This window comes from Limanda limanda, chromosome 1, assembly GCF_963576545.1.
Source record: "Limanda limanda chromosome 1, fLimLim1.1, whole genome shotgun sequence".
Lineage (NCBI taxonomy): Eukaryota > Metazoa > Chordata > Actinopteri > Pleuronectiformes > Pleuronectidae > Limanda > Limanda limanda.
The window spans coordinates 37,537,582-37,563,893 of record NC_083636.1 but is presented as its reverse complement, the minus strand read 5'-3'; the positions used below and the strand labels follow the sequence as shown (position 1 = coordinate 37,563,893).

The 26,312-nt window shown below is 41.5% G+C and overlaps 1 protein-coding gene across 1 annotated transcript in view; it reads right to left on the bottom strand.

Moving 5' to 3' along the window:
- The window catches only part of mmp17a (matrix metallopeptidase 17a), a 62,353-nt gene extending 37,907 nt beyond the window's left edge, over positions 1 to 24,446 (bottom strand). The window contains exon 1 of the mRNA XM_061078448.1: positions 24,339 to 24,446. Coding sequence (XP_060934431.1) covers positions 24,339 to 24,446 — 108 coding nt within the window. The remainder of the gene's footprint in view (positions 1 to 24,338) is intronic.
- Positions 24,447 to 26,312: the final 1,866 nt, after the last annotated feature.

Here is a 26,312-nt window from a genome sequence, read left to right as displayed (position 1 = left end):
GAAACCCACCAAATCAAAAATACTTCTGCAGTCAGTATATCAGCCTTTATATGAAAAATAAAACAATTCAATGATTCTTAAGATGTCATTATCAAACCTATAAACATAAATGTACATCTTTGTGTATTGTTAACATTGAATCATGTTAACATTGAATCATGTTAACATCTAAGAAAAATCTATATTAGTAAAAACTAAATTTACATATTGACACTATTTCCAACAGCCAGAATGTTTGTGCATCATAAAATAAAACCAATTTGATATCAGCGCATGTCCACAAACATTAACACAGACACCAACACGTCTGTGACAGGCTCAGAGCATCCATTTTTAAATAATCATAGTTTTGGTTCAAAGCCTCCAGTTTATTCCTGGGCACTACGACCAGATGAGACCAGATGTGAGTCTTCAACAGTCAACACACAACTCTTCTTTAATTTCTCTGCAGAGAACCAAGGTCATCTCATTTCATGGCCCTGTCTGTAAAAGATTAAAGGTCAACAACTCACTAAGGCCCGGATGTCTTTAAGTGCACGGCAGACATGTGTTTTTATTAACTACAACACTTCACTTTAACCTCAATAACCATCTTTGCAGCCATTTACTCGCTCTACAGCCTTCTTGATTGTGATTATGTTCTAATGCACATTTTCATGTAAGAGTGTCTTCAAACAGAGTCCCAAGAAAACCAACGCAAGCGTAAAATGCAGAAGAGTCAGCTCCGGGGTGTGTATCTGGTGAGAGTGTGTGACACAGTGTGTTGAGAGAGAAACTGAAACAGTGGAGCCGTGTGTGTGCAACACCAGCAGCATATGTTGACCCCCGAGGGTCACGCTTAATCCGAGATGTTCCTAAAGTATGTGTCTCTGTTCGAGAGTGTGTGCAGCTGACATGCACGACCGTATGATGTCAGAGGGGGTAAGAAGGACGAGTTAAATGGAAACACAGCGAGCGGTGAATCATTCCCCTCGTGATCTGATGTTATGTTTGCTTCAGAGGACAGAGACGCTGCAGAGGACTGGAGGGTTTTCACTGCTCACACGCTCCAGACAGACATTACCAGGGACCTTGCATCGATCTTAGTTTTTCTTCTATTACTTACCAGCTTTCTTTCTTTAAAAAAAATAAAAAATAAAATGTTAAGCTCCAATAATCAATATTTCCTTCATATCAACACTGGATCAGGGGCCTTTTAAGCTTAGAAAAACAAATAAAGTCCAGTGTTCACAACTTGCTGGTAATCATTAAGAGCCAAAACACCTAGCAAGATAAAGTGCCAGATTATTTTCTTCGGAGTCGGCGGAGGCAGAGAAGGAATATTGAGCAGAAGGAGCACATATCTGATTTACATTCATCATGTTGCCAGAGCTGTGACTCTGAATGAATGCTAATGTTGGTCTTTGTCTGCTGGATGTGTGAATGGGCAGTTGTTTGCTGACTCTTTTGCCACAACTTTATAAAGCAACAATATTGTGGCTACGTGCTCAGATTTGCTGCTGAGTCTCGAAGGGGCCAAAAGAAAAGCAATTATCACAACTTTAACCACAATTCATTCAGCATTTTCAGCATTTTCACTCCTCGCAATCGCTTTCCATTTCACTTGTTTTGCCATCTTCCAAAGTGTGTTGACCTCTTCCACTTTCGAGTCTTCACACCAGGGACCTCCTCTGTTACGTAATGCATATATTCATTTTAAAAACAACGCTTTAAATGATTTAAAACAAAGAAAATCCCTTGAGAAGTGTTTTCTGCTCTGCCTCAAAAATAATCTGCATTCATTCAAGGGCTGGGCGATATGACTTCAAATGGATATCCCTATTATTTCAAACTTTTACCTGGTTTATGATTAATACACAATTATTTCTGCCCAGCCATAATTCATACTTACACACCTGACAATGTCTTAAATACTAAAACAGATTATCTTTTCTACTTGTGGTTGCTAATGGCTGCAGGAAATGCAACAACGAGGAATGGGATTGGCGAAGAGTAAAACCAGAAATTAATTTGCACGTTCCGCAAAATATAGTTCATTAACCCCACCTCCTCCAAACTAACAAGTAAAAGATGGTTTCTGTCAATTGCCGTACTTCTTATCCCACTGATGTTTGTTCTTATCGTTCTAATCTGAAGAAGCCTCTTAGATGAGGTCAACTGTCTTCAAGAAACAGTTGACCTATTTTTTAGCACTTGGATATTTGTTCTAATTAGTTATTGGCTATAGAAACGAGGGGAAACATCAAGATTGACAGCTGATACTGACTCCTGATTGGTCGAGGGCATGTACTGGTGAGACCTCCAGACTGCTGGGACCTCAGTACTGGTGGGACCTCCAGACTGCTGGGACCTCAGTACTGGTGGGACCTCCATACTGGTGCTCCATTCCCTGATCACTACTGCACAGACTCGTATCGTGATATTTTGGCATCATTGTGAACAACTTAAAGTGGAGACTCGTTGTCGGACTTTTTAATACAACTCGTGGAAAAGACCCAAACAGGTTGTCTCACTTTCCTTCCATCCAGACTAAACCATATCCCATAATATTTCAAACTTAACAAGAGCCTGCAGCGTTTTTCCTAAATCTCTCTTTTAGAGGCTTGAAAGCTGCAGAGTAATGTGGACACCGGACATAAACGCTGCAGAAGTGCTGCATTTTAAACCGAAAATGAATTAGTGTGGACGTAGCCTTCAAGGTGTGTGAAGGTGATGGAAGATTTAAAACCCACCTTCCACACATTGTCTTGGGCAATATACATAAGGTTCAGGAAGATAGGGAGCGAGATGGATGGGCTCTCTGCCCAGGTCAAAACACAAAGGGAATATTAGCAATGCGGTTATATCGGCTTCAGAGAGACGCCTGCAGGAGAATACCACACACTCCAGAACTCAACTGGCAATTTTTCAAAATGTGTGAGAAGGCAGGAGGAAAAGATTGATAGGAATAAAAGCTTATAATACTTTGCTCTAACCTCAGCCCTGCTCCCTCTTCTCCACTTTGGCCAACTTCACATTTTTCTACAAAACCTTAAGTGACAACTCTGAGTTAAATGAGTCCTTTAACTTCTACCTGAGAATGAGAGGAGGAGATTAAATATCACATTTACTTGCTACTCAAAAGAAGCATCGCATTTAATTCTTTAAGTTCTAAAGTATTTTCATTGTCTGTGGTTAATTAGGTAGTAAAGCAGCTCATATTTAGTATATAGACTGTACACAGTGAAAACTACATCTCTTATACATTTATGCATTATATATATTTCTTTCAGCATCATACTTTGATCACACAGATGAGACGGATGGTGGAGCATCTTACGACCGTGCTCTGTGACATTCATTAACCCTGTACTGGCTTATTTATCATCTTGTGCTGTGTTGAAAATGAATTCTGCTCCTTGGTGGTGATCTGTGCTGCAGCTGCAGGAGTAAAACACCACAGCACAGCAGGAAGATTATTATTGTTCTCTACGATCATAGTAAATATCATTTAAATAAACTGCAGATTTCCTTGCATGCACATTGCACTGAACTATCTGAAGGTAATATCAATTATGCACACAAACAGTGGTAGGTTGTTTTGTGTTTAATTCTGCCAAGGTGGTTATGTTTTATTTGTCTGTCTGCATAATTACTCAAAAGTTAATTGACCAATTTCCATCGAATTTTGTGCAGGGGTGGAGAAAAACCCAAGGAGGAAGCCACTACATTTTGGAGGAGATCCAGGTAAACGGTTGGATCCAGGTGTGGTCTACAGGTTTGCCTTCTCTGAGCGCCCCTCTAGTTTAACATCTTGTAAAAGTAGTCAAAAAGGAATTGGGACATTGGGAATTTGTCACATTCAAAGAAATATTATGTGCTGTCTGCAAAACTAGAAACCTCACCTGACAATTTAGATGGATATGTTTGACCCTTTTTTGGAAAGAGTGTGTCACATAATATCTGTGGGCTGCTCTTTATCTGTCCATGTCACCCATCAAAATGAAGATCTGACTGAAAAACACGGCAAATTGTCATTTACTGACATCTGAAATGATGATGTGAGATCTACCTTAAATAGAAATATTAAACTGGAGCAGGTGGAAAAAAGTGTGTAAATGCCTGTCTAGACGTTATCTGTCTTTCTTTGCACCTCTCCATCATCCCTCCGCTCAAAAACCTCTCTTGGTGACTCACAGAAACATTTCAGGGAGGTGTTTGACTGATGTATCCGATTAAAGCAGAATAAGAAACTGCTTTTTGAAGGATGCCTCCGTTGGTGATGAAAATGAAGTGGTTATCAAGCATCCTTCAATATGACTTACTCCCAAAATGCATAATTTACACTCAAGCTTTTGGTACAAACCGTATAAAATATCAATACTAATATCAAAGACTTTTTTACAAAGCTGCACAACAGACGTTCATTCCTCCATTTGTCAGGAAGAACAGCCAGATATGCAAAAAGCTTCTTTGTTTGTAATCCTTGAACAATCGGTTAGTTTGCATTTTGCACGATCACATAATTAATCTGATTCAACAAAACTTGCTTCTGTTGGAAGAGCTTGCTTGGGATTCAAGAAATGTGTGTGGAGCTTCAAGGTTATTCTTACAGTTGGTGGAGGAAGACTGACGAGCACGGTGATTCAACTTAATACATTTATAATAATCACAATGAGGTGTGTGCAGCTCTTGAAAAGTCACGTCGACCTCTAAATCTTGGACTGTTTAGTTATTCCTCAAAGGAAGACCTTGTGCCGGAAGCTTTCCGGAAATTAAATTGTGCGACGAGGACGTCCATATGCAGGGATAAGTTATCAGAAAAGAAAAGGTGTGTGCAGATAAAAGAAAATAAAAAAACAGTTTGATTTACAATAGGGAGGGGAGAAAAGGAGAGAAATATAAGTGACAGCCTGTGGCCTTCAGATTGAGGGCATATTACTTCTAACTTTGAAAGGGACAAACACAATGGAGGAATTATGGGTAATGGACTGAAATACCGGGCATTCATTCGAGAGAGGATTTGAGCTCTGGCCTGATTTCAATTCATCTTCACTTCACACACTATACATATTAAGTCCATTTATAAAAGGGCAATGATAATAATCACACGTGAAGCACTTTTGAGTCTAAACACATTTCACGACTTCAGACGCAAGATGTTATTTGAGCTGAGGTCCAGTTAGATTCGGACATCGTACCTGAAACCTGTATTCTATTAACTTACCAGCAGAGGGCGACTCAACTGGTCGAAAACTTATTTACAAACAAATACAGAGAGTTTCCATTGAAGTCTATGAAAAAATGTCTCCTCTTCTCACTTGATTTCTAACGTAAACTATGTATTAGGGTGTGGATATCGTGCGATTCACAGCTAGCTCTGTCCAATGGGTGCAGGTAGCAGGTGTAGGTGAGCGTGCGTTGTTCTCTAGCTCTTCGTCAGGCTGAGGCTTACCCATCACTTCTCTAAATATTGGTCTCTATCGTTAAAAAAAGAAGATGGTGTTGGATAATACCAGAGGCTTCAAAAAGACAGCTCATAACATCTCGAGATTTCCAAAGACTGAGATATTCAATTCTGATGACTTCTTCATTCAGCGAGAATAATTCATGTTGTAGCAGAAATCCTTCAACTGCTACTTGATCAGTAATGTTTATCTTTTAATCCGGGTAAAAACAATTATAAACTAAACTCAGAAAGACCTTGTAAAGAACAAGATAAGCTGAATTCAGCTCCGAGGCGTCATGCATTTTTTCTTGCAACCAACTTCCTCATGTTTATTTCATCATTAAGTCGCACAGCTGTTGCTTTGCCCCCTGGACTGCGACGAGTTCAATCCAGGGGGCAACTGGGCAAAGCACCAAACGTTCACAGCCTTCAATGCAACCTCCTCAAATTTGCATCATCGTTCTCCAACGCTCTAACCTCCTCTTGTTTCTCTCTTGGCTCCGAGATGTAAACATACAATTTTAAATGAAACCATTTCTTTATTCATCAGCTCGCTTCTTTGTGCAGTTTCCAGCAGATGCAAAATTGATCTTGGGTGGTTTTCATTCCAAGGCTTAACATTTTTTTCTTGATCTAAAATTAAAAAGGATACGATCGCAATCTTTGATGGAGGTCTTATTTTTTCTTTATATCTCACGATTCATCCTGATGCAGGGACAGTGGAGCTGTTTGCCTAATTCAAGTCAGGGGGGTTTATCATCGTCACATATTATGGGGGCTTATTACTTTTCGTTTTGTTTTCGTAAACGTATAAAATCCTCAGTAAAATATGCACGAAGACCAAACTTGATCAAGTAATATAAATAAATAAAATCTCCCATGTAGGCGGACTGCAACACTGTCAAACTCATACTTTCTGCATTTGCATAGCAAAACCATAATAATGCTTTTGATGGAGCACAAGAAAATGAAGAGTAGGTTGAAAGGACATTTTCAGCGTGTTTACCCACATCAAGCAAACACAACGCTGGAGTGAATGTGTAGAGAAAATTAAGGACTAACACATACACACACACACGCACATTTATATGCTTCCAGAGAGTGCTCTCACGGTCCAAATCTGATAGATTGCAGTCATTATCTAATAAAAAGCAGGCACCAGAGATGATACATGTACGCTCTTATGTGCCTTTACAAGTGGACGCCAGAGAGTAAATAATCACCAACACACTGCAGCTGCAACACGTTCTACCTGTGCCTCCCAGTGCAATGGAAAACAGAGGGGGGAAGGGGGGGAATACAATAACCTTTATGTGCAAAGCTGGGGGGGTGAAATATTACCTTGTTGGCAAATGTTCTGAACGCTGTTGATAACCAGTAAACGTTTATATTGGCACGACCCAAACAGAGCTACAAATGTAGAAGGAAGTGATGAATAAGCAGGAGCACCAATTACTGAAAATCAAAGTTTCAATGTTTAGCTTCATCTTTACCAAGCGAATAGAGTCAGAAGAATACAATGGTAGTGATACTTCATTTAATATGTTGCATCCATATAGTTTCATTATTGGCTTCACCTGGCTTATGGGCTGCAAATGTCGATTTCTACGGAACTTAGTGGAAGGATGTGTATGAGTCAGGGAAGAACACATTCAATTTTGGTGTGGAAAAAAAAGATCCGGCACATTTAGGGAACTGATACGAGTGTGAAATTGGGTGCAGCTAGATTACTGAGGGCAATTGTAGTTTCCTCCGTCAAGGCTCAACAGTCCCCCTTTGAAATCGCATTAAAATCCAGTACATCCATATTTTATTTGGACCTGTTTTAAAATTGCACACACTCTTGAATGTAAATTGCCTAAAATATAGTTTAAATCGAATTATTCTCAGAAAAATCTGTGAAAATGTCACAAAACCTCTCGCAATTTTACAGGAAGGGAATCTGCCTCTTTATCCGGATTGACCCTTAAATGTAATGAATTCTCTTTTGGTTAATGTCCCATCCTTCCACCAAGTTTTGTGGAAATACCTTGTGCAGTTTTTGCACAATCCTGCTGAAAAACTGACCAACCAACCAATGGACAGGAGCAATCATAACCTTCTTGGCCGAGGAAATTATTGGTGTGATTTTATTAACAGATCCTCCCCCAGAATCCAGTTTTATTCCTTCAAATTGCTTGTTTTGTCTGATTAACAGTGAAAAAACCCCCAGGAAAAAAAAGCAGTAAATCCTTTCATCACAGAAGCTGGAAACCTACAAACGTCTGGAGAAGCGTGGGCGGTGAAATCGCTCCACGCTACTGTACGTGCGAAGGGCTCAGAGCAGCGGATGGTAAAGACGGCCAAGGACTGACATATAATAGTCGTCATCTGTGGGAATCAAAGCTACAATGCCGCGAGCAGATGGCAGGCACCCCAGCTTGCTGAAGCACTCAATCACCTCATTAGACAAGTACTTCCACCTAATGTGCTTATAATGGAACACATGGCTGATTTGTTGTAAGGATGTGTTCTGCTGGGTGTGCTTGCTTCAACGCCCGGGCTCCCACTAGCCGGCAAATGTCAATGTATAATTGCAGAACTCAAACTCTCGGTTATAATTCAAATATAATTCAATTTGGCGGACCCATGTGAATCAACAAAGTGCGAGTGTGTAAGAGAAAAAAAAGCGAGAGTGTGACAGCGAGGATTAAAGTGTGGCTGATAAGTGAATCATTTAATCCCTGGCTTAGAGACAGCTGGTTCGACAGAGAGCTGAGACACAACTCCTGTCTGCCGAGGAAAGAAAACGAGAGAAAGAGAGAGTGAGTGAGTGAAGGAGGAGGAGGAAGAGGAGGAAGAGGAGGGAGAGGAGGGAGAGCTTTAAAATTGGTTCCTCGACCTCTCTTAGATCTTCAACACTAAGTGACCTGGACATTCCTGGTTAATGGAAGCTACCACTGCTTCAGTCCTGTTAAATACGGAGCAGCGGGGGACCGGAGGACGGAGAGATTGATGGACAGCCGGTAATAGAGGGAATTGATCTGAGAGTTAACCCACTTGCTGGAAGTAACTGGCGAAGACGGCGGCGTGACATCATTTATGTAATGACTCCAGCTGTGCACATGGGGCAGATGGATCTATAATTTGAAACCATAGACGTTATGTCAAGATGGATGACGTGCCTTCACTTCCAGTCACTCTCCAATAATGGGACTGCACAGCTCCACCTCCAAAGACTAAAAACCTATAATTTCTATGTCGTAGTAAATGCCAGAATAAGTCACAAAAACTATAATCATCACTGTAAATGGTATATTTGGTTATTTGTTATCTGAGCAAGATAAAGCCCTTCACAGCCCCTTTCATGTTATCACAATGTCACACGGTGCTAGTGCTCAAGCTGCTCTGCAGTGCACTGCTCTGCTGTTGAGGTTCAGCAGCTTGTTCCAGAAAACCTCGGCCCAACACCTGAGCCACATCAGCAAACAGCCTCTCAGCTGTGAGAGACTTTGTCTAGCTCTGGTTCAACGATGCCAACTGTAGTAATACAGTAGATATTGTATTTGAAGACTTGCTGAACTGAAGGACAGTTTTGGAGAAGTGAAACTAAAGCTGAGATCCATAGTAATGTTTTGCATTCAGGGCTGGTAGTCGTGACCGATAAGAACCAATTAGGAAGTGAAGGCTGGTGACTGCATCATCTGTTTGCCCGTCCAGATAATAAAGCAGACCTGAAGTTTCCAAACTACAACGAGAACAGTAGCCTTCTCCAAAACAGTGCTGTAAACGTAACAATACAGACTCATTTTAATACTAAAAACATTGAGTGTGGATATAGCCTATGAGGAAACAGAAGCACAAGAAGCTCCATCATGTATCTACGTTACTGACCCAACTCAGGGGGAAACCATGTGTGATATTAAATGTGTTGATTCTAGGAGTAAATGCCGACTTTACGAGCACCGTAAACAGCAACTTTTTTAAAAACCTGCCATAAAGTCCGTTCCCTCTGCACGCCAGGAGTCATAACATGTTTCCATGAAGCGGAGCTTTAGTGGTTTTATTGGAAAACCTGAGGTCTGGACTTTTTCCTCTTTTACAATTTTGCATCAAATTAAAAAAAGCTTTGGCCATTGAGATTTTTACTTCGAAAACATGGGATCCTGTTTCTGCGTGTCCCTCTTTGCCCTCCCTAACGTCATCACATCTGTGTTGGTTTAAAAGAGCGAGGTGGAAAAGCAGTGGGCATATTCCTTTGAGGTCAAGTGAAAGTAAAAGTAGTGAAATCAATTGCATTTGTAAAAAACTTCGAACTCTTTGCATATTGCAATGCAACATTGACTAGAAATTGAAGTATGGAAGTCAAATCCTTTGTGTTGAGTCAGAGCTTGTGTGGGTTTATAAATTGTTCTTGAAAAGGTTGGAGCACAGCACTTGCACTGCGAAGGTGTCAGTCTATCCACAGCTGTCAGAGGGCTGTGAACTTCTGAAGAATATTGGACAAAATTATCCACCAAATAGCATATTTTATTTAGCTCCAGAGGGTATTCAAACAGAGTGCACGCAGTGAGGAAATAAGTCAACCTCGGTTTAAAGATAAACAAACTGATGGCTTTTGGAGCCAATTAGGTCTTGTCCCTGTAACTGAAGTTTATTTTAACAAGCAGAAGATTCTGTGGCCCCCACTCGGGGGGGAAAAAGCCCCCAAACCCTCTTTGAAGTTCCCCTCTCTGTGGGCGGTAGTGTGGCATGGCACCGAGTCAAGGCCCACAAACACATGGATTGAATAACGCCAGCCCAGTGTCCCCGTTGTGGCATTCAGCCCACATGCCACAGCAAAGAGGAAGTATTCACAGTTACACACAAACGGATAGGTCGTACACACACACAAACAAACACACACACAGGACTGCACAACTATCCGGAGAAAAACTGTATTGACTTTAATTCATTATGGGCGAGAACCTTAACCTAAAAACACTTCACATCTTAACCTTCACCTCAACCAGGACCTCAGAAAAAGCCACTTTGCCTCATTAGGACTAGGGTTACGTCCCAGTAAGGTTTCTGTGTTTCTGCTTGATAGGATCCTAGAGAGACAACAGAAATGAGCACACACCACACACACACACACACACACACACACACACACACACACACACACACACACACACACACACACACACACACACACACACACACACACACACACACACACACACACACACACACACACACACACACACACACACACACACACGCTTGTATGCGTGACAGATCTGCACAACTACTGCACACGACATCCTCTGTCACGACTAATCTCTAACTTTTAAGTGTGCACTCTGAGAGCGTGAATCTGCGATTTGATTTTAGTCTTCACAAAGTTTTATGTGTGACAGTCAAAATAAATCCAGTGAATTAAGTTAACCGTGTTGTATTTTTTATTTAGCTTCACTCGTGGATTTATTGGCTCGTATTACATTAAAGTGAAGTTATGAGAGATGGTCTCTCTGTCGGCTCCGACTTCAGACAAGCTCAGGGAATTTATACATGTATGTATACACACACACGGTAAATATATGAGGGTATTTATGGATCTTGTATGTAATTTATAGGCCCAATGGTTAAGCTATGAGGCAAGTAAATGACAACGCGCACTGAGAACTGGTGACAACTGGTCTGAAGCCCACAGGTGCACGCTACATACATGTCCTGCCATGTTGGATTCTAGTGACCATGGTTTTGATTAGAGTGCCGTTTCCCATGTATGTATAATAAAACCATAAACTTCCTTATAAATTAGGACAATAAAGAGATGCTTTCAAAATAAATGCATATATTTTCTAAATGGTAGAATCAGGCTCTAGTTTAGTGTGTTGACTGATCCAACCCAAAGCTTATGGAACTAGTTCAATGCTCAATGATACATGGGTTCAAATGCATCTACCTAGAATGTGCTCAAAGTAAAGTTTGCTTCTCCTGAACTCTTTATCAGGCTGTACCCGAGACATTGTCACCATGAATGAACCATGCAACATCGTGCATGTGTGTTTTCTGTTTGTCTATGTGCTACATCCCATGTGTCTGAAGAGAAAACCTTGTTATCCATCAGACAAGCTTCTCATCCCTGCAAGGCTGCAAACTTTAGTCTGTTTATTTTCACAGTCACAGACAGTTTCCCCTTCCAGCATGCAAAACAAACAAAGAAGGATTTTATTAAGGAGCCCCCCAACGGCTCCCAGCTGTGAAAAGTACAACACACACGACTTGGTGATGACCAGCTCTTGTGACACTGAAGAACTATCTGAGAAAAGAGGAGCAGTTCCAGAAGGGGAGAAAAGAGGGGGTGTGTGTGTGTTTGTGCTGCACCTGCAGAAAGACATGAGCTGTCTCGATATGTGTGGTTTCATTAGGGAAAAGAAGCTGAGAGGAACTGAGCTGGACCTACATAACAATAAAAGTGTTGCATAGAACTGACAGGCCCGCAGTGGATCAGCTGGTTCCTCCACAGCCAGACACTGGGACTCTGCAGCACGGAGCTCGTTCAGCACCAAAGTGGAACTTCAAGGCTGAAACACAGAGAGTTGAATTGGACAAAATGAGGTGCGGAGGGAGCCTGCTTGCTTTGCAATTCGACACGACTGCAGCCTGGAAATGGGGTCAAGGTTCAAACTCTCGGCAAAACTTCTACGCTGTGATGTAGCCGCGGCACCACACTCAGACAGCCGGCGTGGCTGTCACAAGTTTATTTCATGGGCTGTATATTTCTCTCCTATGACTTCATTCCTGGTGCACATCCCTCCTCGTGCTGCATGTCAGGCTGAGGGTGTGTGTGTCTGCTTTTCAACTCGTCTCCTGTGGATAACGCTGTGGTGCTACAAGGCAGTGAGATACTTTATGGGCAGAGCGGAGCCCTACTGCATAGCTAAGTCTGTAACTGTATACCGAGACATTTCCAGACAGTTAGTGGGAGAGAAATCCGAGTAGAGCTCATCTTACATTCACGACAGTCAGGCGGCCAAGGCATAAAATGGTTGTAGAGGTTAAAACAACATGTTTACAGGTAAAATAATACATTTACAGTCTTGTAGTTATGTGCAAACACAAAAGAGAAGAAATATGGTTTGAAACACCGGAGATTTGAATTCCTGCACTTCCAATCCCTGTTAAATAAGTTCTGGCTTTATCCAAGTACAAAGGTGACATATGATGCTTCTTTCCTCTAGTGTGCTACATAAGTTATTTGTAAATGTAGAAAGGTCTGCAAAGTAAAATAGCCCAAAGTCTGCAGTAAAGGAAGCTGCTCGCCCACACAGAAAACTCCTGAGACACCTGGACAGTAAACTCAGCCGATACTTCAAATTTAGTTCACATTTGCATAATGGTTTCTACCGACTAGTCTGGCACGCCACTAACAAAACCAGGTAAAGCCAGAGCTGAGGCCGAGATTTCCTACCTTGAAAATGAGCAGAACACTGTCTCACTCTCCACTATCAACTATTTAATCGTAAAAGCTAAATGTCACTAGAAATCACACATTGATAAAATGAGAAGACAGGCTTTGTAGAATCATACTTATACAAATCGCATTTTATACTGTTTTGGCACTTTACAGAGAAGTTTTCTTGCAGAGATATCACTGCTGATTCACTTGTACAAAATCCACTAAACACCTGTTTCCTGCACAGTAAAGTCATTCAAGCTCACACACACACCAAATCAACTCAAGCATAAAGACCAACTCACAAAGCCAAAGCCACACAACATTCATAGGCAAATACACATGCACATGTACTGTATGCATAGAAACAGAAAATACTCATTTTCAAGCAAAATCTGCTTGACAACAGAACAAAGGATCAACAAAAATAAAGATTCACTCCGAGCCGGTGTTCATGGGAAACAGACGGAGAGAGAGAGTGGGAGAGAAAGGAGAGAGAAAACCCTACAGTCATGGAAAATAACGAATGTTTGTATTATCATGCTGCCTCAATCTGATAAAAACTACTTGGGAGGTGTGGAGGAGAAGCCGAAGAAGTCTAAGACGAATAATTGAGTGTGTGGAGCTACAGGGTTTGTGTTTACTTCAGCAGTACTTCAAACAATAGAGCAGCTTTGAGTTAGCACACTAGCAAGGCATAGCTGCAGTGATATAAAAATGCAACTTCATACACACAAATGCATTAAAACTGAAATGCAGTTCAGAAACTCCACATACAGACAAGACCTTTAAGCATACCTAGAAATACAGGGTGTATAATGGTGTCTTTGAAAGGATTGGTAGACTGGTCTCAGGGAAAAACTTTAGAAAAGTCGGTAACTTACTTTTTAGCGTAATTTATTGTTAACATACAGGTTTCAGCCTGTCAGAGTAAATCATTTGCAGTACACCTTTATTGTGGGGCCGTTAAATGTGAATTTAGAAGTTTTATTACTTCGTTTAGACAAAATGATTACCACAACAGAAACCGTAGACAGAGCTAAAGTTTACCGCTCCTGTAAACTTTAGCTCTGTGATTCTGTAAACCATCACATTCAACACAGAGAGGCCAATATACACGTAAAAAGATCAATGTCACGCAGACACTGCTCCTGAGTTTCTTACACATGCTCACATCTGTGGGTCTCCTCAGCTCCACAGACCACAGTGAACTACTTACTGGCTTCAACCCTGCACCTGTATTGATGACTGATGGTTTCAGCAGCTGTGCATCACTGACAAGCTGTCTGATCTGAGGATTTGTTCTGCAGCTACAAGGTAAAAAAATCAAGGTCAGCATCAGAAGACGAATCAATAGACACTAATCGGTTGTGTTAAACGCCTCAGACTTCTTTTAAATTCACTTGAAAATACTGCGATTCAAGAATACGGTTTGATTTTCATTTAACTGATCAGTCATAAAAATCATCTTCCACTGTCATTTAAAAGCACTTTAAAAAAAAGTTTTTCTTTTAATTACTTGCAGGTTGTGGTTGCGTGTATATAAAAAAAACATGTGCTGCTGTGACACTTGCTCGAGGGTTTGTCGTCATCAACATCTCCAGCTCCTGGTGGAAAGTTGTATTGCGGAAATATTTTATCTTCCCATGACCCAGTTTACACACTGTACTGCTTCTATCTTGCTTTGATTCCCTGTTTGAGATGTAAACTCCATTTGGGCTGCTGGTAATAAAATAAGAAAAACTCAGACTCAACCACAAGGAAACAGCTGCAGACGCTCAAAAACTCATCAGTGAGACAATCCAGGATATTTAATGAATCCAAATGACATCAAAAGAAAAAATAAAGTAATTTATTGTAACCTGAATCAAATCGTATTCAAATTTGCACAGAGTGACGTTGTAGTCATTTTTAAGGATCATGAAGAATAAAGTGGAAGCAGCTCTTTCAGGATCAGTTAATTGAACTTGGTTAACCTAAATGGATCGAGGAGCTGAGTGGCCGTGACTTATTAATGTGACATTCATCGCAATCATTTAATAACTTTGCAGGAATCTCCCCTCTTCCACCCGAAAAGGATCTCATCCCCGTAAATTAAAAGAATATGACAGCAGACAGCAGAGGTGAGTAGACAAGTGTTTGAGGAGCACATTGAACTTCCATATTTAGTCATGATGCCTTTTATATCTTACATTGCGATGCTTTTGAAATGCACTTTACAAATAAAGCATTACTGTCTAATTCAAGTCTAATCATCAATTTAGTAACACATTGTTTCCCCATGTCTCCTGGCTACCTGCCACAAATCCCCTCTGCTGTGTAACTCTTGAACTTTAATCTAATTTATTTCTCATTCATGCAGAGTTTACAGTGCGATCACTAAATCTTTTGTGGAGGGTATGTAATTAGTTTAATTGTCACTTTTTGTTTGTCTCCCGTGGGCTGGAGAGAGATAGAAAGAGCGAAAACACACTGGATACATAATTAGCCAATGAATAAAAACTGAGCTAATAGGCACCTCCAGATACAATCTTTAACATAACAGTCACTCTCCAAATTAATGTGGCTGTGTTTGAAACTGTGGGACAAAATGATTCAGCTCTCGGTAGCCACGACTGATTTTTATGCCTTAATGCTTATTGCATCCAAGCTTTTATTATGATGCTAAGACACCACTCACAGACATTGGCCAAACACTTGATGCCTTCCAGTTGTGCAGTCTGTCTCTCACTCTGTCTCTCAGTCTGTCTGCCTCCCTCTTTCTCCCCGCTACTCAGACACACAGACTAATGTGTCCTCATTTCTGGGAGCGTACAGTACTGGACGTTAATTCCAAAGCACACATCAAACGCACCCCTTTCATTTCTGCTACTTATCCTTCAGATTGATAGGAAATAAACCAACAACCAGCTGTGCCATCACTACTGTGCCGATGTCAGAGATGAAAATCAGAATGTGCACAACTCTCCGCAGAGGCAACAGCCTTTTGCTTCCCCTTGCACGCATTCAAACACACATACAGTACATCCTCCATTTACTACAATCCTGCCGCAGTTTCAGAAGGAAAACTTCAGAGGAGCTCTGTTGTTGCTTTGGGGTTTCCTTCAGTTCACTTGGAGGGTCCCTAGCTTATTTTAACTTTAACATGCGAGCAGCACAACTCCAGAAACCACCATAATTACAAGATCTGGTCAATCCTTTGAATAGCACTGGTAACCAAAACCTTGATCTGGTCCGTGACTACAGGGAGACGAGATGCCTCGGTTAAAATAGAAAGGCCACATGGAGATGATTTGGGGTTTTCTACACAGGGAGCTTGCTTCAAAACCACAGGACCAGTAAGCCATGCAGTCAATAACAGCCTATGGGAGACGGCAAGGATCAAACACAGCTGAGGAAAATACTTCAGCACTTCTCCAATAAACACCCGCTCTGATAAATAGCACCAAAACTCTGTGAATAAAATAAAACTCTGAGGAGGCAGATATCTGCAAACGTACTGTCTTGGTGATATTTATGAAGTCATGCATATGTATGGTTCTCTTTTTATTAATCCTCCTCATTGTGAAACTGGGCACATTTGCACAGACCTGATTTTCACTCCCACAGTTAGCCATAGAAGAATGTACATGACTTCAAGCTATTGTTTGCATATAGAATTCCCCTATCTGCTGCTTTGGTCTCTCACTGAAATATATTTTAACAAAATTGCAGTGGCACTAAGTCAGCACTTCAGTCAGCACCAGAGCAGTAATATCTATATATGGCTATGGGAAGTTATAAGACCCTTAGGGAACTATTTTCATGATTGGGGGCAATGATTAGCACAAGCTGCCCTCCAACAGTTTGGTTTTTCTGGACCCATTTGCTTTTTCCCATTTGTGCGGTATTTCAGTGCCAAGCGCGGCAGCACAGGCAGCAGGGGTGGAAGCAGAGGTGCAAGCAGGTGGTGCGTTCATTCAATTGAGAGAGAGCAAATCAAAATGTCACTTTTCATGGAAATGTCACTTTTCATGGAAAATATGTCTCAGGTGTAGAAGTGGCTGCACAAAATGATAAAAATCTCACATCCAGAGAGAGGCAATTTCATATCCACATAACAATACATGTATTATCTTTGTGTGTGTTTTCAGTGAGTAATATATTTGTATAGTAAATTGTGTCTCATTTCTCAAAAAGACAACAGCATAATATTGGGAGTATATATATTGGCCATCAGCCATACTGCTCTCTAAATATCTGCATCAGCAACTGGAAAATCTATACATCATTACTATGAATAACATCCTAATTTAAATGACCCTTATTTCCCACAGAATTTCTCTCCAGCTGCTTTCAGTTCATTAAAGCCCTGCAGCCATCTGAAGGCGGCAGGTATGTTGCAGAGCCATTATGGAACAGCACTCACTTTGATTAAATCACATGTAAATTACACCAGGCTGCTATAGAATAACCACACATATATCTACATCTGCAGTGACAATATTTTATCCTAGTCGACACCAGCAAATATAAGAAAGGTAAAGACTTTGAGCATTCATATTAAATATAATTTTTGGCTTTACAACAAAAGGACACAAATAAAATATATATAAATGGATGTTATTGAAACCAAAAGTAAAACAGGTCAGCCTTCAATAAACCAAACAAAGAAGAAGAAGCAGGGGATGGCACCAACCAATGGACCAAAGGAGAAGACAGGGAAAACAGAAGCTCTCAGAATAAAACTGGTTTGAATCTGCATTGCATTGAGGGTCAGTGGCCAGTATTTATGTTCCTTTCTATTTCATTCTACTCACAAGTCAAGAGTGAGAAACTTCTACAGACAATGGAGTTCTGTATTCCTGCTGTCAAACTTTAACTCAGAACTAGTGTGTTGTCATTGTCTGCAACAGTCATGCAGGAGCCCAGCAGCTGCCACACATCGGTCCCACAGCACCATGCTACAGTGCCACCAATGAGATGTCCGGGCTCCTGGGATCCTTGTGGAATTGGTTTCTGAGGAACTCATAAACTTTGCAGTGTCGCTGACAGTCTTCTCAGAAACTTGCACATCTCTGGAGAACTTTTAGGCCTAACAAGGCTTCTCGTGACAGATTGGACAGGAGTGGATTGGGGTTTCCCGTCTTCCCAAGAAGCCGAGATCGTGCTATATAGTATATTCCAAGCTGAACACAGGCTCGCTGTCAATCTCTGTGTGCAAGTCTTCTCACACATGACATTGTTCCTGAAATAATCTTGTTGTCCTCAATACGAGTCCCACGACACATCTCTACAGACAGTGGGTCACGATGCTTAATGGAAGTGGAACAGCAGCTCTCATAAGTCTCCCAATGATCCAGGCTGAGAGTGTAAGCACAGATTTATGGTGAGTAGCATCTACACTGTTTTGTCTGACATGGTTACACATTCCTGAATTACCTATGTAACTTGTATTATAACAACCAATCAATTCAACCACCCATAGACAAGACATACGCTTTTTTCCAGACATGAACTACAAAAACTGGAGATTGTCTGCGTCAGAAATGTTCACAAAAGGAAAAACTCCGAAACCATTCGGACGAGGGGGGGTGTCTGGGTAGAACATGCAGTAGGTTGGCCATGATGTATAAATACCGCTGATGAAAATGGTATTTTAGTTTACGGAACATTGACGCCAGCATCTGCCCTTATCCACAAAAGCTCTTGATTGCTATTGTGTTTCCATGTTGACATCTTTGTCAGCGCCTTCCCCAAGATATTTGCATTCTTCCTGTTTCGATAAGACTCACTCTGATGTTTTTTGGACTTTTTACCAAAGGCGCTTGCAGGAAAAGTTCTGGATAATGTCTGAACTTTGGTGCATATCTGAAAGCACCTACAGAAATACTTCCAATTCCATTTTTCTTTGGGGAAGAAGTGTGTTCAATAAGCAGAAGTCTTCTTCTCTTGCACTTCAGTCATGTTCCTGAAGTAATCCCTCCATCATACTTTCCTTTGACTGTCCCTGCTTCCAGTTCTCTATTTGAGCCCCCTCTGGTCCTCTGGGCGTAATCAGCAGAACCCTGATGTGTGGTAGAAAGCCTCCAACGGTAAGTGCAGGAAGGAAATGGAAGGAGACAGAGTAAGTGAAGAAGGGGCAAAGGGGACCGAATCCCATGCTGGTGAAATGCACCCACATTTCAAACACTGTACTAATGAGTGCAGTGGTGAAGTTGGTAGCCAGACTGAGTTTATTAGAAACAGGGCTTGCAAATTAAATGATCTCACCATTATATACTTCAGATCAAAAAGTGAATTATTAAAATTAACATTTTCGCTGCTGAACCATTGTTGGACGGAGGATTATGGAGGAGGGAGAATGGTACTTGAAGGAAATGAGCTGGGATTCAAACAGAGTGGTGAGTGGATGTTCTTCCACCGGGATGTAAAAAATTAGGGCTTTATTTTTTTGCTGAATGCTATTTGAGTTCTTGTTGTGAATCTCAGCATATTAGTGACGCCCTCTCGACATTTTTCCCCTTGAAACATGGCTGTCTTCAACCTTACAAAAGAAACTAAAAGGATTGAGAATAGATTTCTCTGTTGGCAGATATTAAAAGCATATTTTAGCCTTCACGGACATATCTATGTAGATAATAAAAGATTCTCAACATTCTTAATCATAAGGGTTAGATAAAGGCGTCTCCTGAATTTCTCTGTACATTTGTATCTGAAATAAGAAAGATCCGTAATGGCATCAGTCCCTAAATATCAGTCAGACTCTAGTAAATAGCATCAGAATTGATCATAAGAAGTCACCACAATTCAAGGAATTTGGGATTGTGATCGTCACTAAAAGCTCCTGGGCCTCATTAACAGCATAAAAATGTGTTGTGTAAGACTACTTCTTGTCTTTTTCGTTGAGTTCATTTTTTGTTTTTGTTGTTAATGGAATTCCAGGACCTGATAGGAACTCATCATTTTGGATTTGGAGCAGTGGGGGGAAGGCAGCGAGCGGTGGCGGTATGAGAGCAGCAGACGGGGGAGCGCCTGCCGCTCCAGAGGAATTGATGCCAGATGGTGTTTCCATTGAAGAAATTAAACCGCAAAATGAAGACGAGAAAGGGACTGGTGGGGTGTAGTTGTCCTTTCAGACACACACACACACTATCGCAGTCTTAAGGTTTTGGTATCATTACTCAAATGTGTAATGGTTGTGTTTCTTTAATGAATAAATATCCACAGGTGGCTGAATAAACGGCATTGTAGGTAATTTATCATCTGCTAATCTGCTGAGCTCACTCTTGCTTATCCAAGGGAAAGCCCTGACTGTTCAGCTGAGTATTTCCTCTGGGAAAACAGCACGTAAAAAAAATAAAACAACTCCTGATATGATGAGTAGAAAAAACACAGGGCGTATTTACATCTTAATTGTTGGGAATCCGTTCCCTCGCCTGCTGCTGTGCAGTGGCAGATCAAGCCAGAGAGCAGCGAGGCTATGAAACTAAATCTTTAGATCTGTACTGGGTTGTGTAGTTCAGATACTTAAAGGACTTTGTGGGGTTGTGTGAAGACACACGCTGTATACAAGGTTCACAATCGTAACCAAAAGCCAAGTGATGGAGCGTCATGGCTCTGAAGTGTAATGGGTCTGGAAGGGAGCAATGATAGGGAGGAGAAGATTGTTTTGTGGTGCTTGGTTCCTTTTGTTTTGTCACGTTTTTTATGCTGATTGAATAGCGAATATGATTAGACTCACATTTATCCACTGAGGAGAAAGAATGATGTGTACAATCAGCTGATCCTATCCGTGCTTCACGGCCTTTACAGTGGCGCAGAATAATGCTCTCTGTGTGTCCTCTGGCTCCCCAGTGACGGGAAATCAGTCACCGGCCAACTAATCATCATCGGCTCTGCCTGCTCTCGTACTCTCGTTCTGTCTTTCCGTGATGAACTAGGAGCGGCTGTTACTTTATATTGTTGCGATAAACTGCCCTCCCTATCGGGGATCACACAGAGGATCTCTGTTTTTTGCCATGAATACAGGAGGGGAACTTTTTGTCTCTCAATTAATTGACAACGGTGGATGTCTAAAATACATTTCACCCTTTATCAGGTATATCCCCTCCTTAAAGATACTACAGTGCATACACACCGATTCACGTTTCTGCAAGTGGGAGCTCTTAGCAATCCTATCACTAACCCATAGGCCCAAACAACTGCACTCTAAATATTCAAATTGGGTTTGTGTTGACTCGCCATTGTTGGATCATAGGGAGTCACATTCTGATTTGTAGTTAAGGTTTGTAGTTGGTGACTGACGATGATATAACCCCAAAATCACAGATGCATAATCCCTCCAGTTGAGCAAATCTGTGCACCCAGAGGATTGGCGACTATGCTGCAGTGAGGTTGATTTAAAAAATACCTACTTTCGCACAGGGCTTTACAACATTTAGTATGACTCAAATATATACAAATATGGACTTAACTTTTGCCATCGGCCTCTCAATCTCGAGAGAAAGGCAGGGACATATGGCTTCTGAAGAGCAGACAGGAAGACACCCACTCCCCCGAGGTTCATTGCTCTACAAAGAGAGCTTATTCCTGCTCCCTCTCCTGGGAAAAGAAGAAAGAGTCTGTACTCCGACGACTTCTTTGGCAGCCCCCAAAAAACTTGGGAATGTAAGACCTGTCCTGGACCTGCAGGAGCAGTGCAAAGATCATTCCAAGTGCTTACTCATGAAAAGTGGGCAAGCTGGGTGAAACTGGGTACAAAATGATAAACTTGAAAGGCACTTTCATGTCTTTGTGGTTTGTGGGCACAGGAAGTTCAAACATTTACCTCCCGGGGTGGACTTAGAGAGTAGAGCTAGTTACCCTGCAGACGCTCTATCGAAGATCTTTCAAAGTGTGTCGTCACAGTGGGAATCATACCGGGGTTCAAGAAAAATCATTGTGTGTAGACGACCTCGTCATTGATGACCAATACATTACTGCTAATGGATCTATGCGGCAGAGGCAGAGGCAGCTGGTGAACCTGGTGAGAGTTTGCTTTGTGTGTGCAACGGGAAAATGTGATTGGAAGCATATAAGCAATATATACTGTATGTGCGAGTGCTCAGTGAAGAGTCAATATTTTTCCTTTGCATTGTACAAAGTTTCTTGAATTCTACACACACAGGTTTTATAGATGTATTGACTTTAACAACTCTTGAGGTAGCCAGAGAGTGTGAGATTTGTGTGTGGGGACCTGCACCAGTAGACAAACAGAAGTTAGTGCCAGTCTAGATAACAAATGTGGACGTTCTTAGGTGTGTATCCAACCCTGGGCTGCCAGTGTTGCTTTTGCATTTACCGCCACATGAACTCGAGCAAGGCATCAACACAAGAGTAATGGCCCTCAGACTGCCGGCTGCACAGAGGTGACAGCACCACTTTGGACTGTGTGTGTCATATTCAGCTCTATCCAAGACGCAGGAAAGCTTCCACCTTGTGTATTATTTTCTCTGTCGCAGTAAATTGGAAGGAGATTGCTGCTCTTACCTCAGCTCTTCATCTACAGACACAGCTGTGTTTGTCGTGTCAGAGGTCACGAAAATATCCGGAAAGTAAAAGGTTTGTACTTATTGTGTCCTATCCACGACAGTAATTATTCTTTACAGAGATAATCTGCTATACAACCACTCGGAGACCGCCCCCATCCACTCTTCCATGCATTGCATCGGCCTTGAGAGCTCCAGGTTAGGGAGGAACTGGAGCCAACAGCTTGAACTGGTAGGACTCAGGACGCCCATGGTCCTCCACTAATTCCCACTTCAGCTTATTCTAGAGTGGAATATTCCTCCACTTCTCCTCCACTCTTACATCCGCTCCCTCGCCTTCCTTGTCTCCCTATCGCAAAACTGTTCTAATGGGTGTTGTTAGGCTAGGAGCTGGTGAAGATACACTTTAATGATATCAATCCTCAATTTCACAGATCTGGCATCTCTACTCTGCTGGGTTCTCTGTGTTCCACACCACAAGCGATAAGTGCAACTAAGTGAAACATAGAGAAAGAGAAGGAGCTTTACAGACCCGCACGAAAAAACAAGTACTGCCATAGGTTTCCAATTTCTGTCCATGTATTTTTTAAATTGTATCCAGAAAGGTCAGACGAAGCTGGAAAACGCACATTGTGGTCAGTGCTCAGAGGCAGCAGCTTACTTTCAAACTGCAACCGGACAATATAACAAGGCCTGTTTTAAGGCATTTGGTTGTTTGTGGCCAAAGCTACACAGGGAGAAAAAAAAGAGCTGTATATAGTTTGTGACGAAAACACTGCCGGATGACACTGACCTTTTGGAAAACCACAAAAAGATTGATTCAGAGCTGAGGTGCAGCGGAGCATGTCCTGATGTCAGGGTTGTTGGAATTCACTCCTGCACCAAGTCTGGCTCTTTCACACCAACTGAAAATATGGATAATCTATGCTTAGTGGGCTTACTGTGTGTGTGCCGTGTTTGACTCATGGACAATTTCTCTAGATTATGAAACTCAAGTACAAATTTGGGTAACCTACATACATCGAATTCGAGTCTTGTCTCAACCCCCCCATGCAATCTTAGCTGGATTATAAATACTGTCCATTCAAGCTACCAATCAAAGTGTCTGGGATTTAAAGAAAAAAATAAAGCCCCAGCAAATTCAAGCTGGAATTAAGAAAGAATAAGTAAGATCGTAGAAACTGACCCATTTCAATGCTATTGTTATCGTCTTTGTTAAAACATCTTAATCCCTGAGTGCAGGTTTTAAGAAGAGGAGTGGAAGCAGTGGAAGGAAAGACAGAGGATTGGGATGAAGAGCAACGGAAACCTATAACGTTGCTCAGAGGAGAAGATGATTAACAGCTTTTCGAAGCCCGAGACGTTTAAAGTTTTACGAAGACGATGCTCTCATATTCGCCTGCAGCCCACACAAGGTTTTATCCCTTTATACAGCTGTTTGGAATGTTTTAATCTGGACTCATGTTCTTTTAGAACTGATAGAAGAACATAAAGATAGATGAGATTCCCTCCTCCTGAGGAGCTCTGATGTGCCACATGATCAATGGGGACCTGCCATGAGCAGTGGCAGCTCGAATGGATGGGATGGTGGGAGGTTGCCAGTTTTAATGAAAACGTGCAGCTCCAAACCACAGACACCCTGATTATCACACGCATTTATTTATGACAGGCCCATGTTTTGAATTAGATTTTCTCTCAGAGGAATCAGCATCCATCCGCTCGATGCATTGTCCATCTTCCCTCTCTCTCCAGCCCAGTGGAGCTGCAGAGCGGCGTTAACATGCAGGTCGAGTATTTGGAGGAGGCAGCACTTGCTCCTTCCCTGGACGCTCAGGAGGAGCAGAAGTAGGACATGGGGGAGGAAGCCAGGATCCAGAGCCTGCACCTCTGGATCCACTGACAGGTGGAGGAGGGATGGGATGGGGGGTGGACTTGTGCATGAATAGGGTGTGCATGAAGGAGAAGGTGTGAAACTTACCACCCCGGTGTCCAGCTGCTCTGGGCTCACAGGAGGAGCCGCTCCGGTCCCAGGTAAAACCCACAGGATCTGCACCAGCACCAGGAGCATCATCACCTCCGGAGACATAATCCTCCTCCACCCGGGGACCTCTGGAGGAACAGATGGAGGAACCAGTGGAGGAACCAGTGGAGGAACCAGTGGAGGAACCAGTGGAGGAGCCGTGCTCGCCCCTCAGACAGGTGGATGGTCCTGCGGGGCTCACGCACCGACCCCCGGCCGCTGCATCCGCGGGCTCGACCCCACGCCGGTGCCAGGGGGGAAGTGTCCCTCACACATCCACAGACACCACGTGGTTCTCCTCCTGCTGCTGCTCACTTACTGCTGAGTCATGTTTACACACAGAGAGGTGAAGTTCGTGTTCTTCTTCTTCTGCTTCTTCTTGTTGCTGAAGCGCGTCCGGCTTCCTCTCTCTCTCACTGAGCTCTGGGAAATGAGAACAGCTGCGATCGAGTGAGCGGCACAGATCAGAGTCAAGGTAACCATAACAACACACTCCACTTCCGGAGACGGTTACCAAAGTAAAACACCTCACTGCTGCAACTGAAAGCCCTGTTTGAATCACACAGTCACCTTTTACTTTTGCATTCATGATAACATAACATGATGCTGTTTATTTAGTGTTTTCTACACATAAACTTTGAGTTTTGTGATGTTGTATTATATTTAGATGGATGCTTCAAAATAAGATCACCTCGGTCTCCTCCTGTCCTACTGTTTATTATGATGTTTCCATTTTGAATGTATTATTTATTCTGTGTTAAATAAACGTAATTTAATCCAAAGGACCGATACAAGTCTCTATGCTGCTGTTTGCCTCTTTTACTAAATCAAATGATTTCAACTTTCTTGTACTGCATTGTTACTTTCAATCTTTAATATCAGATTTTTTTGTTTTAATTTGATTTTTAAATGTTTTTGTGTATTCCCTTATGTTGCGTTTACATATTATAATGATGTTTTTTATTATTACAGTAATTGCAATATTAGTAACTAATAACCTAATAGGTCGAGGATTCAATCATTATCCTCCCATTAACATTAATATCCCATATGAGATGTAATCCGTTTTCTTTATTGTTGTAGCCTATGTAATTATATTGACATTGTGAAAGAATAGGGTGGAGATGATCTATGATGGGCTTGAAGCTACAATCAACATTTACAAGTCCAATTTAACTTATTTAAAAATGAATTCTAATTCAATTTAAATTGTCATCTGAACTCAACAAATTGAAGATCATCAAATTAGCCTTCAGGACATAATTATTTGTTGCTGTTGGTTTGAATCATTTTCAGGAATTTCTCACACCTTAGAAAAGACTGACCAACATATACATTCATACAGGTTATATTTCCCATTATCGTTCCATGTACATGATGTACATAAGACTTGAAAAACTAATTTGACCTACAAGATTATGCCCAGAAGCATTTTAATTATCTCACAAAATGACTCCTACTCTACATCAATCAATTTTCCATGTTCCCACACAAAGTGTACAGTTACATGCTTTTATTTTGAAGTCAGATTATGAAACTTGCCCTGTGGTGCTACTGGACTTTGTTTCTGACTTTATTAAATCAGCTGAGAGAAAACTTCAATTTGCCTTCAGGCGCCTTGTATTTAATGACCTTTAAAAAGGATTCATGCAAAATTAATGAATAAAGAAACAACAGTCAATGTAAAGAAAGTAATTAAACATGCTCACGTTGTTACACTAGTGATTTAATGTAAAATAAAGCTGGAAAATAGATGACACATTAATAATGAATAACTGCTGACTAATGATATTAGTTTCGTGAGAATCATTTATTAATGTTTCCCTCAGAATAGTTTTCCTCAGTAGTTTTAGTGGAGTTCAGTTTCCATGGATGTGACTCACTCTCTCTCAGGCATGACTGCCGTGCCCAAGGTTAAACAAACATCCTAAA